At 38.4% G+C, this 27410-nt stretch overlaps 2 protein-coding genes across 2 annotated transcripts in view; both read left to right on the top strand.

The window, feature by feature from the left end:
- The window catches only part of phc2b (polyhomeotic homolog 2b (Drosophila)), a 43254-nt gene extending 35062 nt beyond the window's left edge, over positions 1-8192 (top strand). The window contains exons 11-15 of the mRNA XM_084738861.1: positions 651-780; positions 3059-3164; positions 3254-3368; positions 5389-5713; positions 7821-8192. Of these exons, the coding sequence (XP_084594987.1) occupies positions 651-780; positions 3059-3164; positions 3254-3368; positions 5389-5713; positions 7821-7975 (831 nt within the window). The 3' untranslated portion in view covers positions 7976-8192. The remainder of the gene's footprint in view (positions 1-650; positions 781-3058; positions 3165-3253; positions 3369-5388; positions 5714-7820) is intronic.
- A 3937-nt stretch (positions 8193-12129) lies between these two features.
- On the top strand, positions 12130-26575 carry LOC146332070 (T-complex protein 11-like protein 1). The gene is made up of 10 exons (XM_084738848.1): positions 12130-12169; positions 14045-14135; positions 14260-14389; positions 14514-14634; positions 16481-16701; positions 17740-17876; positions 19735-19916; positions 21665-21846; positions 22302-22474; positions 24432-26575. The coding sequence occupies exons 2-10, from the start codon at positions 14057-14059 to the stop codon at positions 24662-24664; spliced, it is 1458 nt and encodes a 485-aa protein (XP_084594974.1). The 5' UTR covers positions 12130-12169; positions 14045-14056; the 3' UTR covers positions 24665-26575.
- The last annotated feature ends 835 nt before the right edge of the window (positions 26576-27410 follow it).

Genomic DNA, 27410 nt, shown 5'->3' with positions numbered 1-27410 from the left:
AGATGCAGTGAATATTTTTATTATTGATTGTTAGTGTTTCTTGTTTTGTTTCGTATTAACATGTCACAAATGGTGAAATGCCTACTACAGTATATTATATAGATATATAATATAATTTAGATGTATTATAGAGCCACCTTGTGCTCTGTAATATGTCAGTCTGACCAACTGTCTAAAATCTTGAAGATATTTAATTTAAAATAATGTAAAACAGAGAAACAGAGAAAAGCAGCAAGTTTCTATATTAGAGTGGCTGAAAACAAAGAATTTCTAGCATTTTTTTTTCCAGTGTGTAAGATTTATTGGCAGAATATGGCAGAAATGGAATATAATATTCATATTAGAGTATAATCACCAGAAAATGAGAATTATAATGTTTTCGTTACCTCAGAATGAGGTGTTTGTATCCACAGAGGGTGCAGATTGTCAGACCAAACATTGGCTCTAGATGTGGCCTTTTGCATTTATTGCGACTTTTGTGGCCAATTTTGGATTTTCTACACAGATTTTTCTTGCAGATTAATTTTCTGCTGATTGATGAGTTGATTGTTTGGTTAATTGTTTCAGCACTATTTGATTCCTATTTATATTCCCGGAGCACATACTGTTTCATTTTGGCAGAGTTGTAAATATTTTCTACCTGTCACCAGGTGGAGCGTCTGCCCATTCTCATCGACAGCCCGAAGAAGCTGGACCATCAGCTCTCCTCAGACCCCGACAAAACCCCGGTCAGCAACGCAGCGAACACCGACTCTGAGCCCGAGGACATGAACCAGCCAGGTGAGACAAAAAGTGTTAGACAAGTCCCAAAGGTTGTGTTGCACTGTGCTGCTGCTCATGAAACGAGATATGCACCAATCCGACTTCTTTCTGAGGGTAGAGAAAAATTTATTTCTACTTTAGAGGGTGTATGAAATGGTGACATTACAAAGTGCCAGTCTCGTAACAATGGACACACATCATCACATCTTATGCAAAATACACACTTTTTCAACATAAATGCATTTCTGGTGTCTCTAAAGACCCATAAAATATGAGAACAGACCATCTTCCTCTTTTCTGCTTGCTCTCCCTTTCAGAAAATCTATGTTCCAAAACACTGGCCACACAGAAGGTGGATAGACGTGCTACAGCAATGGGCCGTATGAGAAAAATAATGTGTCTTTTGAACATTAAAGCCTCTAAGCTTATTCTATTAGAACCCTCAAATAAAAGTGTGAACCTGGAAATGAGCATAATATGTCACCAGTCACAGTTACTGCGGTTTAAATAATGCAGACCTGTCAAACAGCTGCTGTGATAAATGATGAGAAGAGCTGGTGCTGCACTTGCTGTCTTCTGTGTCGTCACAGAAAAGGTCGCCCTCAGCGAAATTACATGCATCTCTTCACCAAACCTCTTGACCCGTGTGTGGCTCTGTCTTTTCTCTCAGACCAAAACCAACCTGCTAAATAATAAATGTCCTCCACAAGAAGAAGAAGAAGAACTTTAGTTCCTAAAAGTTTGACATTATTGACATATAAGTCCCTGTTTCCTGGAATGTTTTCCATTTCTCAAGCAGCAAAACTGCAACAAAACATAATTATTAACATGTTTGGTTTCATAGTAAAAGCCTAAGGCTCCATGGCTCGGGCTGGGTATTGTTTAAAAAATTGCAATACCAGTACCCTTAAAGTGATACTGAAACCAATAGAGTACTCTATTTGATACTTTATTTATGTGGTGCAGCTGCCCACCCTGAAGTTTTCTTCATACTTTATTAGATGTGTCATCATGTTTGTCATATTCACAGTTTTTCCTGAAACAGTCCTTCAACATTTTATACATTTATTTTTGTCAGACACCACAGGTGTGTAACAGAGCCAGAATTTCAAATGTTTTGTTGTCAAAACCACACAAATAGTCATTTTCTTTTCAGATCTGTTTACAAAAAGGATTGAATGCAGGTATCTTTTGACTGGAGATGTTTTGATATTACTTGGTTGTAGGTTATTTCAGTCAATACCTGAAATGTATTGAGCACCGATACCCAGCCTGACGCATGTACATGTATTTTTTTGTGTCGGAAAAGTGCTGGCAGGGCACAGGGGAGCGCTGGGATGAAGTGCATGTGTGGTATGAAAAAAAAACAACAACACTGCACTCTTGGAACAGACGCACAAAAAAGGCAAAACACTCTGAAAAAAGATGCTGGCGCTCAGAATAAAACACTATATGGACACAAGCCCTATTTTTGCCTTCACTCTAAAGTAAAACATAAAGTGACACACAAGTGGCAAAATATCAGCAGCACTTTTACGAGTTAAACTTACCACTGTAAAAAGACGAAACAGAAACGAAAACTATATTTCATGCCTGTGGTTATTAAAGACTGCTGGTTTTTGATGCCTGCTAAGCCTTCACATGCATTAATCTGTTTTGCAAACTGGACTTCTTGTATAGCCACCGGTGAGACACTGGATCGTTCCTTTTTCTATTGCTTTGATGGACAGTGATGTAAACATGACATCCAGGTGGACATGTGTTGATTGTCCCTTTCCAAAAAGGGTTGTCACCTCCGTTGGTAACTTCTGTGAGTCTTTTGCTCCTTTGATCCAAACACATGCTGCTTAGCTTGGTGGTGGATAAACATTTTACTTCCACAATAAAAGTCCCATCTTATTTTGTTATATAAAAGGTTTTTATTATGAAGCAGCAAAACCAGGAAATGTTGCGTTTTCATCTTCAGTAACTTAACAGGAGTCCTGTCTAACTGAAAGTGACATAAAACAGTGAAATAAAGCAGAAACCTTAACGGAAAAACAGAGACACAGGCGAGAAACTAAACTTAAAACCACAGAGATTCAGTTAGAAGCTGCAAAAGTACTGAGAGCTGAACAAATAGAGCCTTTTTATGACATTTTTCACTTTTTATACACATAATACTCAGCACTATACAGTTCTGTTAGACAAAAACAAATATAATAAAATTAAATCCTACAGTTAAGTGGTCAGAGAAAATGTGCAATCAGAAGAAAAACTAATATTTAACGTCTGTCTCATGTTTCCCTTTTCACAGAAAAAGAGCAGGAACCGAAGCTGACGTGTGAATATTGTGGCTGGGTCGACTTCGCCTACACGTTCAAAGGCTCTAAAAGATTCTGCTCCATGGTTTGTGCAAAGAGGTAAGTCTCTTTTGACTTTACGTGTCCTCTCATTTAGTTCCAAAGTTATATTAAAAGGTAAAGCTCTAATATTGGACATTTCTGAACAGGTACAACGTGGGCTGTACGAAGCGGATCGGCCTCTTCCGTCCAGAGAGGAGTAAACCATCGAATCGCTGGCGTCGAAGATCTCAGGGCCGCTCCAATATAGAGGCTAAGAAGCAGGTACGGACTCATATACACTCACATACACACATACACACACACACACACACACACACACACACACACACACTCCTTTACAGTTATAAAACTTCCACATCAACACTTTACCTCCATCACAGACTGCTTCCACTGCACATTTTATGCCCTGCACTTTTCACGCCTCGTGCTTTTTAATGAACTTGGGCATCATTTGTGTCAGTGGCTGATTATCTCCCTCTGTCTTTAAAGGGTCATTAACTGCTCTATGATCTCTGTCAACGTTTATTGGTGACCAGTAGGGTGAGAGAAGCATTAGTAGAGATTTTCTGCCTCCTGCACAAGTCATATAGACGTCAAAAACAACTGGATCTGCTGAGAGTCTTTCAGGGCTCAAAATACTTTTTTTTTCCTCAGCGTCCCGCAAAAGTTCAGCCATATGTTTAACTATACAGGTTCCTGGGCAGACGTCAAAACCACACACCCATGCATTGAATTAGCCAGCGGTCATTTACATTCACTGTAGGACTGTTAATACTGCTACTGAAGTTAAATGTTCTTTTCGGCAAAAGAGTATCAATTTAGATTAACAATATGTGGTCATTTAGGTAATTTGCTGCAGTGTTTTTTTAATGATGAATTGTTCTACTTTCCCAGAATCTTTGTGTCCCTTTGTGCTAACACTGTGTAGTGTTAATTCACCCAAAACCTGTAATGACACAATAACATTTTTTTTTACGATGGCGACAGCTAATTTCGATAATGAAAGCAGAAATCCTACAGAAATGTAGAGGTAATAGAGTATATCACATTTGTTACTGATAAATATTATATTTTTTGGCTTGAGAACCATCTTTTTAGGTTTTACAGCCAAAATCTTTTAAGGGAATAGTTCGCGCCAAAATCAAAAATACATCTTTTCCCTCTGGCCTGTACTGCTGTTTATCCATCTAGATAGTTTTGGTGTGAGTTGCAGAGTTTCTCAGATATCACCTCAAGATGATCCACAGACCTTGTTGTGAGCGGTTTCATGTGGGATAGATTTTACGGTAGATTTTACTACAGAATCTTATATCAGAGAGAAGGAAGACCCTACAGCAACCCTACAAAAAAATCTGAATGGATAATTAACACTACAGGCCAAGGGAAAAATGTCTACTTTTGATTTTGGGGTGAACTGTCTCTTTAACTGTTTATTCAGGTCCAAATGTTCTGCAAACACCCCAAATATTGTAAACACACAATTTTACTATCCTAAAATTATACGTAAAGAACAATTAACATTATAATATTAACAGGATAAAAACACTGGTAAATATTTCAGTATTTTTTTAAACTTATGTTTCCTTGCATTGGAAAATCAATTTGTGGACTTTTCCCCCCCTTTTTTTTAATCTTGTTAAGAGAACTTTTGACTGGTCATAAAATTTTCTCTTACCTAAGAAGAGAGCAAAAATAAAAAATAAAAATCCCAGAAATTAGTGGGTACTAACAAAATAAGAAGAAACTGTGGATGAGAACAAAAACAGGAGAAAATTTGTTTGTATATCACTTCCTGCATGAGGCCTTTTTGCATTGGAGATGAATAATATAGACAGTAAAAACAGAAAATCTACAGAAATGTACAGGTAATATGTTTTTATATTTATTTTGCCCTGAAATCTATAATGTTTTTGCCTTATGAAGAACCCTTATAGGCTCTACAGTCAAAGGATTTGAAGTTATGTAATGCCTCGAGGTCTTGAACCTCCAGTGGGGGGTGCTTTTGTTTCATGTTTGGACCAGTGACCAGTCTTTTATAATCCAGAGGGTTCAGCACCTGACAAAGTGATTTTCAAGGCGTTGGTATCGATCCAACAGCCCTATCAACTCCCTGCAGGTGTATTACATTCATTTAAAGCAATTGTACAGGATAAATCTTACTTATGACCCTTTTAATCTTTGCTGTGTCTTCACATGGTGTCCCAGCAGTGTTTTACTGATGAGCCATTCATTTCTCAAATGCTGAGTCTTCACGTCACGCCTGACTGTTCTCCTTCTTCAGAAACTGTCCCCGTCACCGCAGCAGACCCAGGGCGGTTCCGTTTCCTCGCCGCATCCCTCGCAGCCCAGTCAGGAGGAGTCCAGCCCGTGTTCGGACATGTCCAGCTACGAGGAGCCGCCGTCCCCACTGTCGGCAGCCAGCTCCGGACCCCTGGCTCCCGCTCCGGCCCCGGCTCAGGTCCCCGTCCACCGGCATCCGAGCAGGGCCTCAGACCAGGAGGGCTGTCCTGGGAGAGACGCACCCGCGCTCTGTCAGCGCTTCTTGCCCAACGACCCCGCCAAGTGGAACGTGGAGGAAGTTTATGAGTTCATCCGTTCACTGCCAGGTCAGTGTGCAGGAAACACACTCAGAAAGTCATAAAGTTCAAGACTGAACAGGGTTCAGGGAACGCTGGTCCTTAAAAAGTCTTAAAGTCTAAAGTCCAATAATCTGAATTTTAGGCCTTAAAAAATGCTTTGAAAATTCCTCACACTGCCGTTTCAGGTTTATTCACTTTACATAAAGCTAAAATTAATACTGAATGTTTGCAGAATCACTGTCTATTTATGAGACATAAGAAATCACTCCAATATTGTAGAAGGAGTAGATGTTTATAACCGAGTGATCTGTTGATGGAGGCTGCCAGGCAGTAAGACAGGAAGTCACTGAACTCCAACTCCAGAGTGTGTATTTTCAGAGCAGTGGGTTTTTGTTTTCAGGATAACAGGCTTAGCTTTACACTGACCGACAACTGACAGGTATAAACAGCTGATCAACTTACACTGGAGGACTTGTCGTCCAGAGTATCAGGGCTCAGTTATACTCTCAAACAGATTCATACACTATAAGTTCTGTTTATACTTTCTGGAGTCGCTCGGAGGTCAGTGTCTCTGCAGCCTGCTGGCAACCTCCATATTTTACCTTTGAATGTGATTTTGCAAGTTAACAATCGATTGAATTATGACATTAATGTTGCTTTTGTAAAATTTGACATCAGTCTCGCTTTCAAATGTGTTTTGGGGAAGAATTTGTATTGATCACACTGTAACAAAACTACAAAACATGGAATCAATAACACTAATGCAAACTGAGATAATAAATTAAAATAGTTTCTGTTAATGTTAATTTTATCTAATAGTAATCAGTGCAGGTTCAGTGTGATCTGGCTGCACATTTATTTGCAGCCTCTTGAAACCTGCTGCTGGTTTAAGAAAATGCTCAAATTAGTACAAAGGCTGTGGGCAGCTGAAGCTCATCAGCTGCCTTGCCTTAACTCATTAAAGGGATAGTTCACACAAAAATCAAAAGTCATTATCTGCTCACCCTCATGCTGATTGAAGGCCAGGTTTATATTTTTAGTCCATGAAACACTGCTGGAGTTTCACAGGAAAACGGCGCTCGTCTGGTGTAATCCAAGTCTCCTAAAGCCCCGACATGCCAAGCTGACTTAGACCAAGTTTTTAGCCTAAATCTTCAGTGTAGATCCTCAGCTTGGAGCCACGTTCACATGCACGCCTGAACTCTTGTCTGAACTGTGTGTGTTCGTGTGTGTGTGTGGTGTGGTGGTATGTGTATGGAAGTGAATGTTGGGCTTTAGGAAACTTTGATTACACCAGATGAGCAGTATGGAGGCATTTTAATTTTTCACTTTTTCAGTTGTTTTTTTTTTTTTATTTGAAAACTGGTCATCATTCACTTAGATTGTTTGGGAGATTCTGCAACGCTGACCTTCGATTGCATGAGGGTGAGTAGATAATGACTAAAGTTTCATTTTTGGGTGAGTTATTACTTTTATTCGAGAAGGAAAACTTGCACAGAACTGTAAAGCATTTTTAGCAAAGCATTTTTATTTCACAGTTTTTGTAGTATTTTCTTACAGGAGTATCCAAGTTCTCGTACTCAAACTATGATCTGTGTTGTAACAGAAAGCTTACACGTTGTTGCCTTTTACAAAATACATGAGTGTGAATTAAAACAGATGACTAATATCTGACTTTTAACAGCTTATTCACTGTCATCACTTATTTATCTCCATTTACGTTAAGCATTAAAACAAAATACAGATGGAGCTTATTTATCAAACTAAGACACAAATGCCTTAATGTCACATCGGGAAAAAGAAACATAAATCCACCATAGAAAGCCACCAACAGACACCTGCCATCACCCAGTATTGTTCTGAATTTACATTGGGAGCATCTCCAGAGTCTCCTCTGCCGCTCCTGCAACTCTGGTAAGTGACAGCGTTTGGGTCTGTGTCAGCATTAAAGGTGGAGGTGTTCTGGACTTTGCACACGGTTTCCTGGATTCTGACGTCACTAAAACCTTCCTTCTTTTTCGCCAGTCTGGATGGAGTATGGAAATGGGTCTTAAGTTGCATTAATAATGATCTTAAGTAAAAATTTTAGCGTGACTAACTGCAGCGTGTGTCTCTTCCTCTGCTGTGGATGCAGGTTGTCAGGAGATCGCAGACGAGTTTCGCTCTCAGGAGATCGATGGACAGGCGCTGCTCCTGTTAAAGGAGGACCACCTCATGAGCACCATGAACATTAAACTGGGACCTGCACTCAAGATCTTCGCACGCATCAACATGCTCAAAGACTCTTAGCAGGAAAGGGTGTTTGTGCGTGTACATTGGTGTGTGTGTGTGTGTGTGTGTGTGTGTGTGTGTGTTTGTAAGTGTGTGTTTGTAAGTGTGTGAGAGAGAGAGCAGAGTGTACAACATTGGGACGGGACGAATGATGTGTCATCGTAGCACTGACAACACAGACTGACTGCTCTATGACCTCGCCTTTCACCCACAACTGGACTTTTTCCTTTGACTCTTTAGCAAAGTAGTACAACTCGACTCAACTCTACTCACTTTTGGTGTTTCTACTTTGTTTTCCACTGCCACCGCTACAGTTATAAAAGAGGAGATGCAGGGATGGAGTTCCTGATACGTCTGCACTTTGTCATTTGATCATGGTGTGGTTTTTCACGCTGCCATTTTTGAGTGAATAAAAAAAATGTGGTCGTTCTATAAAAAGACAGTTTGTGCAGGATGTCTCGGGTCATGTGACCAGTCAGTGGTCTGCAGTGTTTTATCGTCACATTTTAGTATCGGCTCAGGTCGACCTCGACCGAGGTAAAACTAAAAACTCTGTCCCTGTGTTTCCTCTGTAATCATTTTGCAGTGGTTCGCCATCACAGCAAGGACATTACCACAACTGCAAGAGAAAATGTTTGATTAAAATAAATATTGTAATTGCATCGTACAGTCAAAACGAGGAGTTGCAGTCGAGCAATATCGTGCGGTAGAACTCTTAGTAAGACACAGTTTAGGGCAGGCAGTGGACTAACATGAAATCGGGGGCAACAGTGACATCAGTATGTTGATTCTGCAAGCTGTATCTGGATATCTCATCTGGATGAGGTAAATGTTATGAGTCTACTTGGTTAGCCTTGTTAGCTAATTGGTGGATTAAAGTCTATTCACAGTCTATACAATGCTACTTAATTAGTTAGCGTTACACCCCCAGTGAAAGAGCCTAACAAAAACTTATTCTGCTGCTCATGAAACAGGCAAAACATAATTACGTCGAGCTGACGTGCAATGAAAATTTGCGACAGGCATCGCATTTCCACCTCTATCAGATCGACCAGACTCAATTCGGTTGTTTTCTGTCTCACACTGTGGTCAGATCTCATTGACCACATCAGAACATTTTGAGGGCAATTTCTGCTTTTATTATTCTATTAAAGCATATATTTAATGGCTATCAGAAACTTTTAGAAAAACATTTATCGAACGATATAAACGAACAAACGATCATCAGAAAATGTTAGCCAACAGGATCAGATTTAATTTAGTTTAGTTATTAACCTCAATCACAAAAGCATAAGAAACAAAACTTTAACATTTAAATATATTAGTGAATTAACATACAAATCAAATGAAATATACTGAACCTCGGAAACACATGAACTGTTAACTAAATAATGAAGCCGAGAGGGGAGAGATGAAGCTGTGGTCTGCGCCGTTAGTCTACTGTTGAAATTGGTGAGGGCTTTCAAGTGTGGCATCATTGGCGTGATGACCCTTCCCTCTTTCTAAGTTCTCTCGAGGGGTGGCAGGACACGAGGGGGGGGAGAAAGGTCGGGAACAACACGCAACAAAAGATGTTCCAGTTGCTCATTACCTTAAATGCCCCAGTTTGGCCACTTTGTGTGGAAAAGAAAAAAAGAAACACCCATGAAGCTGAAAGGTCTGAGTCTGCCTGTCGAAAAGCTGCAAATTACTTTTTTTTCCTGCAAAGGAAAAGTAAGCCAAGCCGCACTGATTTCCTTGATCTGAGACGTGCCATGTTGTGCACTTATTTTGCATATTAAGATGTGATCATAATGCTGGCAGAATCGAGATAACACGAGCGCTTACGAACACCAGGTGTAGAGGCAAAGGCCTTTTATCAAATGTCATTATCCAGATAACACACCTAGATACAGACCACATGATAACAGCAGGTGTAAATAAGGTCTTGAGAGAAAAAGAGTAAAGAAAAAATAAAGTTGTACCCAGGTTGGGTCATACTGCAGCACAGTCACTAATGAGTAGAGGCATTAAAACAAACATGAGTGAAGTCTGAATTTATTATTATTATATTATTATTAGAGATGGGTTTTTTTTTGTACAGTTTTGTTAGCGTGTGAATGAAAGAAGTGGCCGTCTGTGGCTGGGAACATAAGATTGCATTCGATAATTTGCTCATTTTGATTCAGTAGATGCTCCTTTGCCTTTTCTCACACAATAAGACTCTCGCAGCTCTGAATACAAAGCTTGAATGCAGGGAAACCATTTAAGCAGCTTCTGTTGTGACATTGATTTCCCTTTCATGAGGATCTCGCCAGTTTTCTCCTGTAGATTTAAATCGCTCGCAAATGATTTTTTTTTTTCTTTTTTTTGGCCACTTTTTCAGAATGATTTACTAAAGTATGACATTGATTTCTTGTCACAGTTGTTTCATAGGAGGACACTAAGTTATCAGAGGAACAATTCGGGTATGTTGCCCTGCTTTTGGCACTTATTTTTCTTTTTCGTTTTGCTTTAATGTTTAGAGGTACTTTACCTAAAGTGAGAGTCAGTGGCATTTGTGCAGCAATGCAAACAAGTTTATATGTACATAGCAGCTCCAGCGAGGGAAAAGACTGAAACTAAGTGTGAAGCTGTCCTTTTTTTTTTTTTTTTTTTTTTTTTTTTAAGTTATCCCTGTTATTTTAAAAAAGAAATTTAATTATGTTATTTTGAAATATGCAAATGTATAAATATGGCCTGGGAGTTGTTTTTCTAATGGTTTTATTTCTAATGAAAATATGATCATATCTATTTGTGTTCTGTGGCTGTGATGGAAGGTCGACTTTTTTTAGATAAGGCTTTGTCAAATGCTTGTATTTATCAGAACAGTTTGTTACACAACATTTTGCAATTATAAATAATTTGCAATACACGTCTGTCTTCTTGGCCCATTTTTTTGTGTGTTTCTCTGTGAAAAGAAAAGTCAATTTCTTTTAGATCACATATTGTGAGGTTTTGTTTTACATACGCCTCTGTTTATTGTGCTCACTGTTTCCCCTGTTGAAGATAAAGTACAGTATAACTGTGTCAGTGTCTTCTCAAAGGCTTTAAAAGTTTGTTGTTTGTAGGAAACAATAATTTTAATTGAATACATTATGACAGGGCCGCAGCTAACAATTGTTTTCATTGGGGAATAATCTGTCAATCATTTTCTCAATTAATCAGTGAGTTGTTTGGGTTTTGAAAGACAGAGATGACATCCTCAAATGTCACATTTTCTACAACACAAAGATACTCAATTTACTGTAAGAGGAGTAAAGTAACCAGAAGACACTCAGTTAAGAAGATTAAATCAGAGTTTGGATTTTTGTCTCTTTAGAAATTGACTTAAATCAATTTATTGGCAATTAATTTAATAGTTGACAACTAATACATTGATCTATTAATTATTGCAGCTCCTTCAGTTGTAGTGCAGTATATCTCTGTCTCAGTGCCCCCTAAAAGCCATTAAAAGTTCCTCAATAGTTTACAGTGAGTTTTTTACTAGAAAGAATATAAATAATATTGTTGGAAAATAAATCAGGATATTTGGAGTATATTCTACAGAAGTGTTTGTGTTCACTGCTGATCCTCTGTTTGTACAGTACTTTCACTGCATATCTCATGTCTCAGTGTCTTCCAGAAGACCCTGGTTTACAGGAAACAGGACATTTCCAGCTGTATGTCTCAAACAATGGACCATTTATTACAAACGCACTGGTCGTTTTCCATTTTGTTTTCCACTGAACGACAATGGGGCAAAAAACGGTGAACAGGTATGTTGAGTTTTCGTTTAAACGCTGCTGCGGTGTTTGACAACAGTCAGAGGGGCGGAGACAGAGAGAAGTGCTGTCTGACACGCCCACTGTTTTGATTTGAGAACGGACCAAACCAAAAGAAGCCGCCGTCGTTTCCTGTTTTTAATATGAAAATGAATACAAATCAACCAGTATGTACGTTTATATCAATGTTTTGTTTCACGTTAGAGTCGTATATACGTGCTTAGAGCGTGTGTTAAAACGATAACAAAGTCTGTCGTTTTGAAAACTCCCCCCGTGTCTCTGTGAGAGTGGTTCAGTCCAGGTTTAAACTTGACCGTTGATGTTGTTGCTGTACGTGGCTTTTAAACCGTCCATACATTAACTGTTACCTGTGGTACATTTCGTAGTACATTAGTAAGTCTTATAAAATTCACCGAAATACCAACAACAGGTAAGTTAGCATCCAAAAGTGTCTTATTGTCGTTATTTTGCAATTTTACCTTTTATTCGTGTATTTTTTTAATAATATGGAGACTTATACTACCGTATATTTTTAATTAGAATATTTGGCAGGGTAATAACTAAATTTTATATATACGCTAACTCTATAATGTTTGCTTTTATTCAGCGGTGAAAGTTACAACCCAGATTCTGTCACCTGTTATCAATTCACCTGTTTACCTGTTGAAGAGTCCAAAAGTTTTTTGTTTTTTTTATCACAGTAAACTTTTGTGAAACATGTTGCAGGTATCAAATTCAGACTAAGTGTATATTTATAAAATAATGAGAACATTAAATATATTATCTTGGTACTTTTTTAAATTGAGTATATGTCAAAAGGAATTAGCAAATGATCACGTTTTATTTGTTTTACATCCGAACTTAACTGGAAACGGGGTTGTACAGGTTAAATACTTTACTGAGTTACTAGGTAAATTTAACCTTAAGTGTAAAATTTTGTAGTATTTGTACTTAGGTTAATTTATATTTTCTGTTACTCTTATACTTAATTTTACACTTAGTTTTTCCTCAATACACAACTTAATCACCAACATTAGTTACTTTGCATTTTCTGATGGATAATACAAATTCTGCACGATATGGTATAAAAAATGTAATGGATTAGTGGTAATGACTAGGACTACAACTAATGATTATTTTCATACTTAATTAAGTGATCGATTATTTTCTCAATTTATCGATTAATAGTTGTATTAGAATTCAGTTTGCTAAGGCTGCAAATAAATATTGTCATTACCGATTAATCATGGATCATTTTCTCAATTAATCAATTAGTTATTTGGTCCAAAAAATGTCAGAAAATGCTGGAAAATGTTGATCAGTGATTTCCAGAGCTCAGGATGATGTGCTTAAACGTCTTGCTTTGTCAACCCAAAAATATTCTGTTTACTGAGTAAAGAAAACAGAGAGACTGAACATTTTTTTCTTTAAAAAAAAATCACTCAAAACAATTAATCAACTATCAAAATAGTTGGTGATTAACTTAATAGTTGACAACTAACTGATTAATCTACTGATTGTTGCAGTTTACAGTAACTAATTTTACTTGTAACAGAGTGTTTCTTCACTGTCGTATTTTTACTTTTACCCAAGTAAAAGATCTGAGTACTTCTCCACCACTGCTTCTTTCTTTTTGATTAATTATAATGTTTTTAGGGCACAAACAATTATTTTCTTTGTTGATTTGCAGATTAAAATCTAAAACCCAAAGATGTTCAGTTTATTATCGTAAATAACAGAAAAATTAGCAAATCTTCACACTGAAAAGCTTAACTATCCTATTTTTGGCATTATGTTTTGCTGACGCTGCAACAATTAGTTCATTTATGAGCAGTTGATCGAAAAGAAAATTAGTTGCCAGCTATTTTGACAATTGATTAATCGTTTCACTCATTTTTCAAGCAAACATTTGCTGGATCCAGCTTCTTAAATGTGAGAATTTGCTGTGTTTCTTTGTCATTTATGATATTAAATGAATAGTCTTTGGGTTTTCAACTGCTGGTTGAACCAAAGAAGCAATCTTAGGACACTTCTTTAGGCTTTTGTGGACAATTTTTAGACTAAAAGATTCATCGATTAATCATGAAAATAACTGTTAGTTGCAGACTGGCAGCAACTAAAATGATTAATCAATTATTGAAATATTTACAATTGATTTGTCTGTGGATCGAGTAATTGTTTAATCTACTATTAATTGGAATTCTTTTTATTTTTTTGTTGAAGACAGTCATACGAAACAAAATGACCGATTTCACCGTGCTCTGTTTGAGTTGATTATTTTTACGGAGTAATTTTAAATGTCTAGACTGTTGCTGAAATGCCAAATCAAAGAGCCGAGGCCGCTGATGATCCCCCCGCTGACCTTCCCTGTCTGGAAAAACTTGACTCTCCTACGGGTACGAAGCTTTATTACGGCAGTTATTGTTTTCAGGCACGTTCAGGGAGCATTAGTAATTGAATTATTACCACCATGGCAGTTTTAATTATCTGTGGGTGTGTGTGTCCTGTCTGTGGTGTCAGGGAGCCCACCCACTGCCTCATTATCCAGTCTGACGGAGCTGGAAAATTGCGCTTCCAACCTGAGCCTCGCACACGAGATAGTGGTGAACAGAGACTTCTGCTTCAAACCCAGGAGCCCTCCTACAGACAGGCGAGAAAAACACTCCACCACAGCTAACGTGACCTTGGTTGCTCCTATTTCCAAAATTAATTGAGAGTTTAGTCTCTTCTGAGCTGTTTTTTTTTTTTTTTAAGACCGTTTTTCCCTTCTGTAGCCTGGAGGGCAGAGTGACAGAGATTGTTCACCGGGCGTTTTGGGCCAGTCTTCAAGAGGAGCTGAACAGCGACCCTCCAAACTACAATCATGCTGTCATTCTGCTCCAGGAAGTCAAGACTGTAAGTGTGTGTGTGTGTGTGTGTGTGTGTGTGTGTGTGTGTGTGTGTGTGTGTGTGTGTGTGTGTGTGTGTGTGGCATCAAATCAGAGGCATTAGCAGGGTCTACTGAGACCTCTGACCACATTAATCTTATTCTCACATGCTTTGAGGATCAAAACCAGAGTGTATGCGGTGTGGACAAATGACACAGGAACATAAACACATGGCAAACAACAGGGGGGAACGTCTGTGATGATGATGTGAGGCTGAGAGTTATCTGCTTTTCACAGGAAAATTAATATAAAATAATAATGAAGCTGGTCATAATAAAGTCATAATAAAACCTAGAGATGAAACAACTAAATATTTACATTTGACATTACTGAATAATGTGTTCATGCTGATATACAGCATGACAGAGGACAATATCTACATTGCAGTGATGGTGATGTGGTACTTTAAGGGGATAATATCCACAGCCAGTGTATTACTTACAGTACATGGCTGTCCACTGCTTTGTTTGGTTAGTTTGTGTTATTGTGTACTTTTACTGAATCCGAACTAACCCTGTAAAACACCAAACTAGAGTTGGGCGTTATGTTAAAATTTTCCAGACGATCATCGTCAGCCCATCCATCGGTGACTGACGATATCATCGTCCTCCCGTCCTCTCCGACCTCAGCTGGGAGATGTGAGCAAGCAAAGAATTCAGTATGTTACACATGCTGCATACGTTCACTACATCCAATAGACAAATAAACTCACAAAGTGTCTAGAAATTAAATGCTCTCACACTTATTTTCCATTTTAAACGTAGAAGTTCAACCGTACACCTTCTGAATTCAAGTTTCTCTCTTTTACCGAACTAAAACGACCTTAATTGGTGCGTTAACTCCTCGGAAAACAAACTTAATTCAAACTTGACGGCTGCCTGACAACAAGGTACATGAGAAGACATTCCTTTAATCCTTAATTGATTAGAGTCTGACCAATGCTGAGTTTTATACCAATATACCAATGTTTGAGTTTAAAATCAGATGAGGATATACTGACCTACATCACAGACGCAATATAACCAAAGAACTGCTTTTCTTTGCTACTTCAATCAACCAACAACAACATCAATACCAAAATATCCGTTTTATTTTTTTGATAATTATGTTTATTGGAGATTGGCATAACAATGAGCATATATTACTTCGCTCCCTGTTTTTTCCCCAGTTTTTCAGACCCACATAATAGAATTTCTACCCATATAACCCAGCATGTACAAAGAGAGATTATGTGCATTTTTACATGGTAGTTCAGTTTACAAAAGAAATTGTAGACAAAAAAAAAACAAAAGAACAAGTACACTCAATACAGCCATTTTTGACTGTGGTATTCAGAAGGAAAAGGTAAAACTAAAAAAAACAACAAAAGGACATAACAATCAAAACAAAAAAGCAAATTACAATGAAAAGACATTGTTTGTATACTGCTCTGTTGCATTTGGAGCTAAAACTACTAATCTAACATTCTCTAAACCAGTTTATCAGAACATGATGAAAATGCTGAACAGTGTCTCCCAAAAAAGAAGCCAGAAAATATCCACATCCAAGAACCTGGGTCAGAGAACTCCAACTTAAAAAATCCGAGCCAATCAACTCGATAGTTGACAACCAATCAATCAGTCACTGCAGCTCTAATTGCACTGATTCTTGTAGTTGTGACTAGAGACTCGACCATGTCCACCACTCCTTTTGATTTATCAGTTAAGCTCTAATTAGTTGATTGTTTTAGCTAAATAACATCTGCATGTGTAGAGTAAAATAAACCTTTCTGAATGTAAACTATACTAAAGGCAGCCTTTTCTGTTTGCTGTTAGATGCTTCGGTCCCTGCTGCTGCCCCGTCACGTCAGACTGAGGTCTCAGCTGGACGAGGTTCTGGACATGGAGCTGATCCAGCAGGAGGTCGATCACGGAGCTCTGGACCTCCACAGGCTGGCGGGATACGTCATCAGCACCATGGCGTCTTTGTGTGCTCCAGTGCGTGACGCAGAGGTCGGGGCCCTGAGGGACCTCAAGGACCCCGTGGAGCTCCTGAGGTGAGCGGCAGATTAAAGGGAAAGTTCACCACTTTTCATGTGGATGTCCACTCAGTGTCGATGGTAAACGCAGTCAAGTGTAGCGAAGCGAATAATTCCTGCGTGTGTTATGAAGACCGATAAAACACGGTTCTCCTGCAAAATCTGTTGTTGTTCTTGCATACAGTGATGTCATTGGCGTTTACCATCAACACTGCCTGGATAGCGACATGAAAAGGTCGTCAGACTGTTTTCACGATTAGTAGTTGTTTGGTCAGTAAAATGTCTCATTTTGTCCACAAACCCAAAGATATTCAGTTTACTGTCATAGAGGAGCAAAGAAACCAGGAAATATTCACATGTAAGAAGCTGAAATCAGAGAAGTTTGACATTTTTTCTTAAAACAACCTCTTAAATAGTCAAAATGATTAACTGATAATCAAAATAGTTGGCAGTTATTTACTAACTGATTAATCGTTGCAGCTCTACTTCCATACATATTCCCACTAAACATATTATTAAATCAGATATAAAGTACAGTAAATAAAGGTTTGAAAAAAATGGTGCGTTTGGTTCCAGCAATATATTTTTGTTTGTGTGCCTGTTACTTTGATGCAGCCCCTGTTTCTCATGTAACAGCAGTATCAGATTCTCTAAAAGATAATTAACTGGAAAAAATTGAAAAACAGAACCACATACCGCTGTTCTGGCAGTATTCTTAAGTTTTACAGTCACACACCCATAACTCCTGTTATTTCTGCTGCTACTGCTCTGTAGCTCCTGACAAGCTAAATTAGTGCACATATTAATTTTATTATTTATTAATTGTTACAAAGATCCTAATATAAAGTTATGAATTTTATTGAAGGTTAATACATATTTGTTTTTGTATAAAATATCTGTGTTGTTTTGTATATTGTCTCCTCGGTTTCTGTCTGTTCTGTGAAGCACTTCTGATTTGAGAAGTGCTTTATGAATAAAAATTTCTTGCCCGCATCTGTAATTTCTCATCTCAAAAGCTGTCTCATCCTTAAACTAATTCCCCCGCCGTTCCCTCAGGGAGATCTTCCGCGTCCTGGGCCTGATGAAGACCGACATGGTTAACTTCACCATCCAGAGCGTGAGGCCTCACCTGCTGCAGCAGGCCGCGCAGTACGAGAGGGCCAAGTTCCAGCAGATTCTGGACCGGCAGCCAGGTGAGGAGGGGTGCTGAAATCTCTAATCTGACTGCCACAGTGTGTCTGAAGGATGACGAAGGTGACTTTGGGACTGTGAAATTTATTATCATTGCATATTTCACTTTTCAATTAAACAGATTCTGACCTTTGTCGCACTGAAGCGCCATCCTGCCATTTTTCAGCTCCTCATAGATTGGCTGAGGGGCTGGACGGCCAGTCGGTGAACTCTGTTCTGTCTAAGTGCAGCTGGCTAATCAGAGTCATTGGCAGAGTGACAGGGTCCTCTGTGCTGCTGACAGAGTCATGTTAGCCGTGGTGCTAAATGTCCCAGACTTTTTGTTTTTCTAAACGATGAATGTCCTCCAAAATGCATTTTGTTATCAAATTAATTAATACAGTTAATAAGTAGGATGGTATTCTATAATAGTTTCTCTTCACACCAGCAGTATTTGAGACTTTATATCAGAAGAAGTAATTTTCTCATCTTGGTACAAACACGTGTGTATTATTTGAAGTGGGGTTGTATGAGGTACTTATTGATAGTCAGCATATTACCTGCAGTAGATACCGGTGAGCACAAACACTGTGTGGAAGAGCAGAGAGGGGCATCAGCACACAAGCTAAGCAATGAAACTGCCAAATATCACTCTCTTCAAACCAACCAGACTCCACAGGCAAAATCAGTCATTTTACCTCAGAGGACACAGAGCTGCGGGTCCAACTCTGCCTCAATATGTTAATTTGTTTGTGTCATTGTGTGACATGAGTGAATCTGATCTAGCCTGTAAGATCTGTGGTTCTCAATAGGGGTTCGGGGTCCCCTAGGAGTCCTCGGCTCTCTGCAGGGGGGTCTGTGAAAAGTTTTCAGATTCATTTGTTGAAATTCTCATGACATAAACAATGTTATCTGTTAATTCATGTATTTATTCACAGAAGCTTTTATAGTTCATATTATTTAAAATAGTTTATAGATTAAGTTTTAATTGAATAATCTATAACTCTTAACAAATATATATAAATACATCTACCAGTCAAGCATGTGCCATCCATTAACGGTGGAGACCAGCTGTTTCTACATGGGTATTCTGTGTTGACATGGTGCAGATATATTTAATATATTTCTTTCTTTTTTTGAATTATTTTTTAGTTTTTATTTTAATATCAATGCATATTTAATATATTTCTTTTGTGTTGTTCTTTCACATAACTTGGTACAAGTTCAAAGAAAACAGACTGCATCAACTTATTCCAAGGGACACAAACGAGAAGTGTCCCAGGTATGTCTCTGATCTTGTACCTGAGAAAAAATTAAGAACCTCTGTTTTAAATCACCAAAATCACACAAAACACAAGCAAACCAATTGAGGCAACTGCAGACCAGTAACTCCTGTGTTCTGCGAGATAAAATTACTGATTTTACCAACGGAGTCTGGTTGGTTTGAAGAGAGCGATTCCTTGCTTCTGTTTTATCATTAAACAACAGACTGGCAGCAAAGTAAAGTTTTTTTTAGGTGGGCAAAATATGTTTTGCTGCTGACCCTGTCCACAGCCGCACACTGTTTATCTGCCTACGGCAGGACTCCTGCTGCATCTCTACGCTGAGGCAAACAATACACCGACTGTGTCTAAATACATACAGCCCTGTCTCAAATAATCCAACCTATCCCTTTAATTGATGCTGTGAGAGCAAAGCAGATGTGCTGCAAACACAAACCTGTTGTTCACAACTTTCTGTTGAATACATCAATGTCCGTATCACTGAAAACACGTCGTAAATCTTCTGGTAATTCAGTAGCGGTGCAGCAGATGTTAATCATGTGTAGTTGTTGAGGTTTGTATTCATACATATCATGTATGTTACTGTTTTTTCCTTCAGCTTTTCTAGACAATACCACGGCTTGGCTCCAGGCAGCAGCATCAGAAGAGGCGTCGGCCATCAGAGCTCGCTCTGAGTCTTCCGGTCCTGACAGTCAAGGTCCTGTCAGCGCCACCGCTGTCCTCAACCGGGCCTACATGCGTCTGCTACACTGGGACCCACAAGACCAGAAATATCCCGAGGTCAGCTGCACGCCTGCAAAATTACATCACACTACACTCCGGCTTTCATTTGAGTGATATTTTATTGATTATCAGGGAATCGTCGGTTCTCCCTACACACTCCGCCTCGTCAGCCTGCTGCATGTTAAAGCATGCGACACATTACAGCTCATGTAGCAGTGCACAACCTTCTGTATCTGTCACACAGTCCTGTCACGTAACCCTTCATCAGCAGCACCCATCAGGTTTCAAATGTGTAAACTCATCTTAAACATGACGTTATCTATCACTGTTATAAATCTAAAATGAATAATTATATAAAGTAGATATTGTTAGCCTGCAGTTATGCTTCAGATAGAACAGAACTGACCTGTCAACTGGCTGAAGCTGAATGTTTCAAACACTTATCCATTACTTTTAGCTTTTATACTTTTAGCTGCTCCAGAGCTTTATGCATTACTATAGGCTAACAATCTAAACTGCTTATCTATTACTTTCTGCTGACTATCTCAACTGTTCAGGCTGTTACGTTTAGCATCGATTGCAACCATTTATCCATTACTATCTATTTTAGCCATTTATGCATTAAGCTACTTTTAGCCATTTCAACATCTTAGACCATTACTTTTACTAACAGTTTCAGCCATTTATCCATCAATTTTAGGTGTTTATTCATTACTTTCAGCATTTATTTTAACTGTTATTTTTAGCTAACAATTTCCCTGCATATCCATTATTTTTAGCTTTATATATTTTAGTTTTTTAAATATTATGTGCATTTTAAAAATTTCAACCATTTACGTATTATTTTCTGCTAATCTAACTATTTTAATGTTATTTTAAGCATTATTTCAACTGTTCATTCATTAGCTAATTTTAGTTATTGCGCCACTTTATCCATTACGTTTAGCTAACAATTTCAACTATTTATCTGTCACTTTTAACCATTTATTTTAGCTATCTTTTCTTTGTAATCAGTTTATCAATTACTTTTAGCTATTTTGGCCATTTATACATTAAGCTAATTCCAGCTAATAGAATACCTCAAGCCATTTCTTTTAGTTAACGTTTCAACCATTTGTACTTTAGTTTTAACTAACAATTTGAACTGTTTTACTTTTAACATCACTTTCATCTGTTACTCTATTACTTTTAGCTATCTCTAATAGCCATTTATAAATTAAGCACTTTTAGTTATTTCAGCATTTAATCCATTATTTTTAACTAACATAATCTAGCTGTCTGAACTGTTTATTTGTGACTTTTAGCATTCAATGGTTCATTACATTTAACTACTTTAGTCATTTATACATTAAACTACCTTTAGCTATTTCAACACTTCCAACCATTTCTCCATTTGACTTCTTTTAGCTGTCTGTTTCATCCATTTATCAATAGTTACTAGTTTTAAACTAGTTTTAATGCACTCTCAATTACAGCTTGTAGTGTTTGAGGTTACAGCTGACTCAATACATGGACATATACATTTTTAAAAATCCAATCATAATTTGCATTTTTTTTTTTTTTTACAAATAGTTGGGCTATCCTACAACCTTTCCATGTCTCTCCTGGCAACTGTAAAAGTGCTCCCTCTTGTACAAGTAGCCCTGGCTGGGAATCACTGTAAATTACTTGTAAATATTCAGTGCAGCAGAGTGTTTTCGTCTGCATACAGCTGTCGGTTTTCTCTGGAAAGCATCATATTTATGCTGAACATTCCCTGCGATTAACCATCTGACACGTGACCCCGACCTGACCTCCACACACAGACTGTGCTGATGGACCGGGCCCGCCTGGAGGCTCTGGGCCAGCGGCTCCAGATGTTGGTCCTGGAGGCGTCGGTGCTGCTGCTGACCAACGCTCAGTGTGGAGGCGCCGTTTTCTCTCTGCAGGGGTTTGTAGGTAAACTCAGGCAGTCCATCGCTGCCCTGCTGGAGGGCAGTCACACCAGGTAAGAGGGGGATTTGGTGATGCATGTACTGGCTGTCATGGGGAACAGGTATTGTATGAGAAGGAAACCAATGGAGGTGACAGCAGGCAACTAGCTTGTCAGAACAGATCCAGCTAACCTCATTCTTTCTGTTCAAGAGAAGCCCCGTCATGTTTAGTGGATAAATGTGGAACAGCAGCTTGTGATATTCACAGCCTGCTCACACTCTGGTCCAAGCTGCAATAAAACGCAGCACAGACTATTTCTCAGTTAATCACCTTTATTAAAATATCACTTTATTTAATCTCAACCTCTTTTGAGACCTAGATGTTATTAAAGCCTCTTATTTATTGACTTCCACGAGTCTTCTTGCTCAGCACCTCTTAGAAATGGATAAATTCGCAGGCCTGTGAGCTAATACTCATCTAATGACGCCTGGTGGTAATTTGTTTCAATCTTGCTTTCTGGTGCCGCAGGGAGGCCGACCTGAAGGGTGCGCTGCTGGGGCTCGGGGAGGCAGTACTGCAGCAGGTGACCGAAGCTTTGAGGGGCCAGGGAGGAGCGGCGCTGCCTCGGGAGAGCCTGGATCTGCTGAAGGGACAAATATCTGAGCTGTGGAAGCAGAGCAACCCTGTCCGCACACTCATAGGTCAGACTGAGTACGAGAGCCCCAGATAAATGATTCATTCAAGCACAAATGGGAGTGGGTGGTATAAAACCACATATTAGATTTCAGGTGTCACGTTTATATATTGCTGAAGATTCACAGCTGTTATGTTTTTACTTAATTAAGGTGTGATTTTAAGGATTTTAACCTTTCAGGCTACAAAACAGCTCATTCAAAACTAATGGTGATAATGAAGATGATGATGAAGAAATTTCAGTCTATTATAGGCTGTATAAAGCTGATAGTTTGGGGATATACCATGAAACATAGCTTGCAAGTAATGTTTATGTTCATTATTGAGAAATAAATAATTGATAAATTAATAGTGAAAAATGCTCATCACAATTTACTGGGGTCATGTAAATTGTTGGTTTTTGCCTGCTATCTAGAGCTGCGACGATAAGTCAATTATTATATCGACAGAAAATCAGTAGCCAACCATTTTTTTTTTTATATATATAACTGATTAATCGCTTCAGTCTTTTTTCAAGCGAAAATGTCAAACATTTACTGGTTCTGGTTTCCTAAATGTGAGGATTTGCTGCTTTTCTTTGTCATTGATGAAGGTAAAAGACAAGTCTTTGGGTTATAGAAGCAGTTTGAAGACGTCACCTTGGGCTCTGGGAAATTGTAATGAGCATTTTTCACAATTGTTTTGACATTTCATAGACAAAACAAGTCACTGATACATTGTGAAAATAATCAACAAATTAATCAACAATGAAAAATCATGAGCTGCAGCTCCAATGCCATCATACATGACAAAGAAAAGCTGGAAATCTTCACTTTTGAGGAGCTAGAACCACATTACTTAATCGATTATCAAACTAGTCAGAATAATATTTTAAAAATCAATAAATTGGTCCATCTCTTAAACAAAATTTGAAAAAAAAAAAAAAAAAGTTCACATTTTAATAGTTATTGATGGACACATTGTTGGTTTTAACAGATATCCAAATCAGATAACCTCAGGTTGGTTGTTATGTTTTCACTTAATTTAAAGGGACAGTTCACCCCCTAAAAATTTGTTTTACCTCTAGATTTTATTGGTGTGAGTTGCTGAGTTTTAGAGATATCAGCCATTGCATTCAACTTGTGTTGCTCAAAGAGCCAAAAAATACATTTTAGCAACTCAGCCATTTTCTCTTTCTAGAAATCATGACCTGGTTACTTAAGTTTATTCACATACTTTGTTATGAACAGTTTTATGTAGGAACTATTTTCTTTGTTACGATCTACTACTGCTCATGGACGAGAGGCTTTGGCTCTTGACAGCGCTGTGTGTAAACATTAATGGCCTCAGCTGAGCTGCAACCTCTTGTCCATGAGTAGATGCACACTTCCTCCTGCGCAGTGAAATGGTTAGTGGTTAATTAGAAAGAAAATGGTTCCATGAAACTGCTCTAAACAAGGTCTGTGGATTATCTTGCGTAATCAGGTCGTGTTTTCGGGAAAGAGACATTGCTGTTGAGTTTTTCAAATGTTTTTTTAGTGCCTAAAGCACCACAAGCTGAGTGATATCTAGTTTCATTATGTTCAAGAGAAGGCAGATGGCTCTCTGTGGCAGATATCTCTAAAACACGGTAACCTGCAATCTGAGTGGATAAATAACACTACAGGTAAGAGTAAAAAAAAAAAAGTATTTTGGATTTTGTGGTGAACTGTCCCTTTTAGGATGTGGTTTTAGGTCAATTAAAAAACTCTTCAAGGCTTATTTATAACATTCTGATTAAGATATGGTATTATAATTTAATCCATAGATGCTTGGGATGCACCGTTTTTACTCAACATGCATCATAACGTCATTTATTTTGGGTCATCTCTGTCCACATGCATGTTTTTAAACTTGGATGTGCTGCTGCTGCTGCTGCAGGGAGCTGACTTCTCTCTCTCCTCCTCTCTCCCTCCGCCCCCTCATCCCTCCCCCGATCAAACATAGGAGAAAGGGTACAGGGCTTCCTTGAGGCCATGCTGCAGGGCGGCCCCGCTAAAAGGAGTCCAGAGCTGCCCGCTCCCCTCAGGCTGGTGAGTGCTGAGCTCGCAGAGCTGGGGACGGCCTTTGGGCGAATCGTCCACTTCAACCGAACCGTCTTTGGTCCCTTCTATGCACCCATCCTCAGGAAACTGCTGTTCCCACCAGGAGAGGCCGAAACCGGGGACGACTCACGCTAGGCTGAGGGCGGCCCAGAAAACCTCCGGTGACCTTAACATAAGCTGCCGTTTGGCTCTCGATGTGTAGTTATAGAGTGTAAATAAAGTAAATGAGAATGTGTAAGGGCAAGACATTTACAGTCTGCAGGAAAAAAATGTATATTATTATATTTTTTCAGGTAAACAAAAAAGCCTAACTCAAAGCTTGAGGCAGGTGCTGAATTATTAATACATTAGCGCAGCTTAACCACACAAAACATTATGAAAACCTGATAGATTGTGTGAAACAAAATGAGTTTTCATCTGGACAGAAGTAACAAATAGTCTGTAGTGTTTTAATGAGAAAACTCAGTCATAACAAGAGACTGATTGTGATTCTGAAACGCTTTTGAAAAGACATTTTTTTTGGTTTTCACTCAGTTTACTTCATCTCAAGATAAACATCCTCAGGAAAGACATTAAAGAACCAAAGATTATGCTAATAGTTTGTAAATAATATTCAGTTTTAAAATGTAGCTGGTTTTGTTCTCTTCATGTTGACAGATGTTTATATAGGACTTACCAAAGACAGTGTGCACTTTTTCTCTGGGTTCAGATTGATTTTTTTTTCCCCTTTTTTTTTTTTTATTGTCAGTGCTTCCCCTACAGTTGTTGGTATTAGTAGGTGTTGGTTTATGAAACAGGCACTAATTTGTAAATGAATATTTAAATTTCACTTTTATTAATTTTATAGTTTAAGAGTTTATTACAACAACTAATACGGTTCAGATAATTTGGGTGGCATGAAATTAAATTACTGAAACTAAGTGAGAGTCTGTAATACATTTGATTTGTGGAAGAAATCATTTCAAGTTTAATTTTAAAGAGAAAAATTAATGAAAGAATATATATTTTTCCCCTGGCCTGTACTGCTTTTTATCAATCTGATTTTTTGGTCTGAGTTTAGGAGATAACGTCTGCCTTCTCTCCGATGTAATGAGACTATATGTCACTCAGCTTGTGGTGCTCAAAGCGCCAAAAATATATTTGAAAAACTCAACAGCAATGTCTCTTTCCAGAAATCATGACTTGGTTACAAAAGATAATCCACAGACCTTGTTGTGAGCAGTTTCATATAGGAACTACTTTCTTTCTATTGGAAAGAAAGTAGTTCCAGTAGATTCTACTGCAGAAAGAAAATATCCTACGTGAATTATCTTGAGTAACCGGGTCATGATTTCTGGAAACAAACATGCCATTGAGTTTTTCAAATGTATTTGTTGGCACTTTGAGCACCACAAGCCATCTGCCATTTAGTCACACTACATTTGAAAAAAATCTAGATTAATAAATAGCACCACAGGCCAAGGCAAAAATATGTAATTTTGATGTGGGGGGGTGACTGTACCTTTACAGTACACCCTTCACATGCCAAGTTCTCACGAAATTAGGATACGTGTGCCATAGCCGACTGCAAGCGAAAATGAAAAGCAGTGTGCTCGTGATGCAGGCGGCACCATGCAGGACAGGAAGTATTGTCACAGCGGTTCCAGGAAGCCACTGGTTTTCATTCATTTCCAGTTTGAAGATCATCTTTCAGACTCTTGTTTATGGTGTATAACCCACCACAGTGAACACGAAGTTTTTATTAACTCTATTCTAGATTATCATTGTATGGTAATGCACTTATAGGGGTAGTTAAGATTTTTTTAAGTGGGGTTGTAAGAAGTCAGTGTATTACCTACAGTAGGTGGCAGCCAGCATGCCCCCAGTCTGAAGAAGCCGGAGTATTAAAAAATAAAAGCTATCTGACTATCAGTTTATTTAGCTATATTCTGAAGTTTTTCACCTCTTTATTTTGCTGTTAGCCTTTTCTGACAAGAAACCACCATTATATAAACCAACCAGACTCCAGTCATTTTACCACACAGAACACAGGAGTTGACAGTCTAGATCTGTGTTACTGTGTGACTTCAGCGAATCTGAACGAAGCCTTAAAAACAAGTGCAAAGTCACAAAAAACACAAACTAACTAAAAGACTGAGGCAGCAGTAGACCAGGAAACCCCATGTTCTGTGCAGTAAAATGAATGTTTTTGTCAAAGGAGTCTGGTGGAAGGGAGCAAGTGATTTAAAAATTTAGTTTCCTGAAGGAAAAGGCTGGTAAAGTAGTGAAAATGTTAATGTTGTAAATGTAGACACTTAAACTGATATTGACTGTTGAGGGGACTATAATACATTTTGCTGCTGAACCTTGCTTAGCCTGCGGTACTTCCGCTGCTTCTCCAAATTGAGGGCATGCTGACTGCCGTCTGCTGTAGGTAATACACTGACTGCTGACTTCCTCCAAGTACCCCATACAATCTCACTGCAAAAAACAGAACTATCCCTTTAAACTGCAGATTCACAGGAAGAGTCTGCATCACAACACAAAAAGAAAGTAACTTTTGCAGATTTTCAGTGGTTATACAACAGAAAGTTTCAAGAGTCAAAAGTTTAACTCCTCAAGCAAAGTCAGAAAGCATGATTTTCATATTGAACGAAAATAAATGCACACCAATCAATACTTTGAACGCTGTCCAAAATACATGAACCATTCTAAAACCTTGGGCTTTAATTGGCAGAATGTTTAGCATCAGAGATGCGCATTCACAAAATGGGCTAAAACATGCAAACCAGTGCCGTGGTCCTGTAACTCTGACTCCGGGCAGAGCGGATACGAAAACTTGCACGAGTCACAGAGGTAAGCAACATGAATTCCTGGCAATCTTCTGATAACCCATAAGGTC

Source organism: Lutjanus erythropterus, chromosome 2 (genome assembly GCF_056507025.1).
Source record: "Lutjanus erythropterus isolate fLutEry1 chromosome 2, fLutEry1.hap2, whole genome shotgun sequence".
Classification (NCBI taxonomy): Eukaryota; Metazoa; Chordata; class Actinopteri; order Lutjaniformes; family Lutjanidae; genus Lutjanus; species Lutjanus erythropterus.
Note: the sequence above shows the minus strand (reverse complement) of the source record. Positions and strands in the feature narration are given on the sequence as shown.

Bases quoted from the DNA above. Each gene is read 5' to 3' on its own strand.
- LOC146332070 (XM_084738848.1), top strand. From the start codon at position 14,057: ATGCCAAATCAAAGAGCCGAGGCCGCTGATGATCCCCCCGCTGACCTT. The intron at 16,702-17,739 runs GTGAGCGGCAGA...CCGTTCCCTCAG, and splicing joins GACCCCGTGGAGCTCCTGAG to GGAGATCTTCCGCGTCCTGG. The intron at 19,917-21,664 runs GTCAGCTGCACG...CTCCACACACAG, and splicing joins AAGACCAGAAATATCCCGAG to ACTGTGCTGATGGACCGGGC.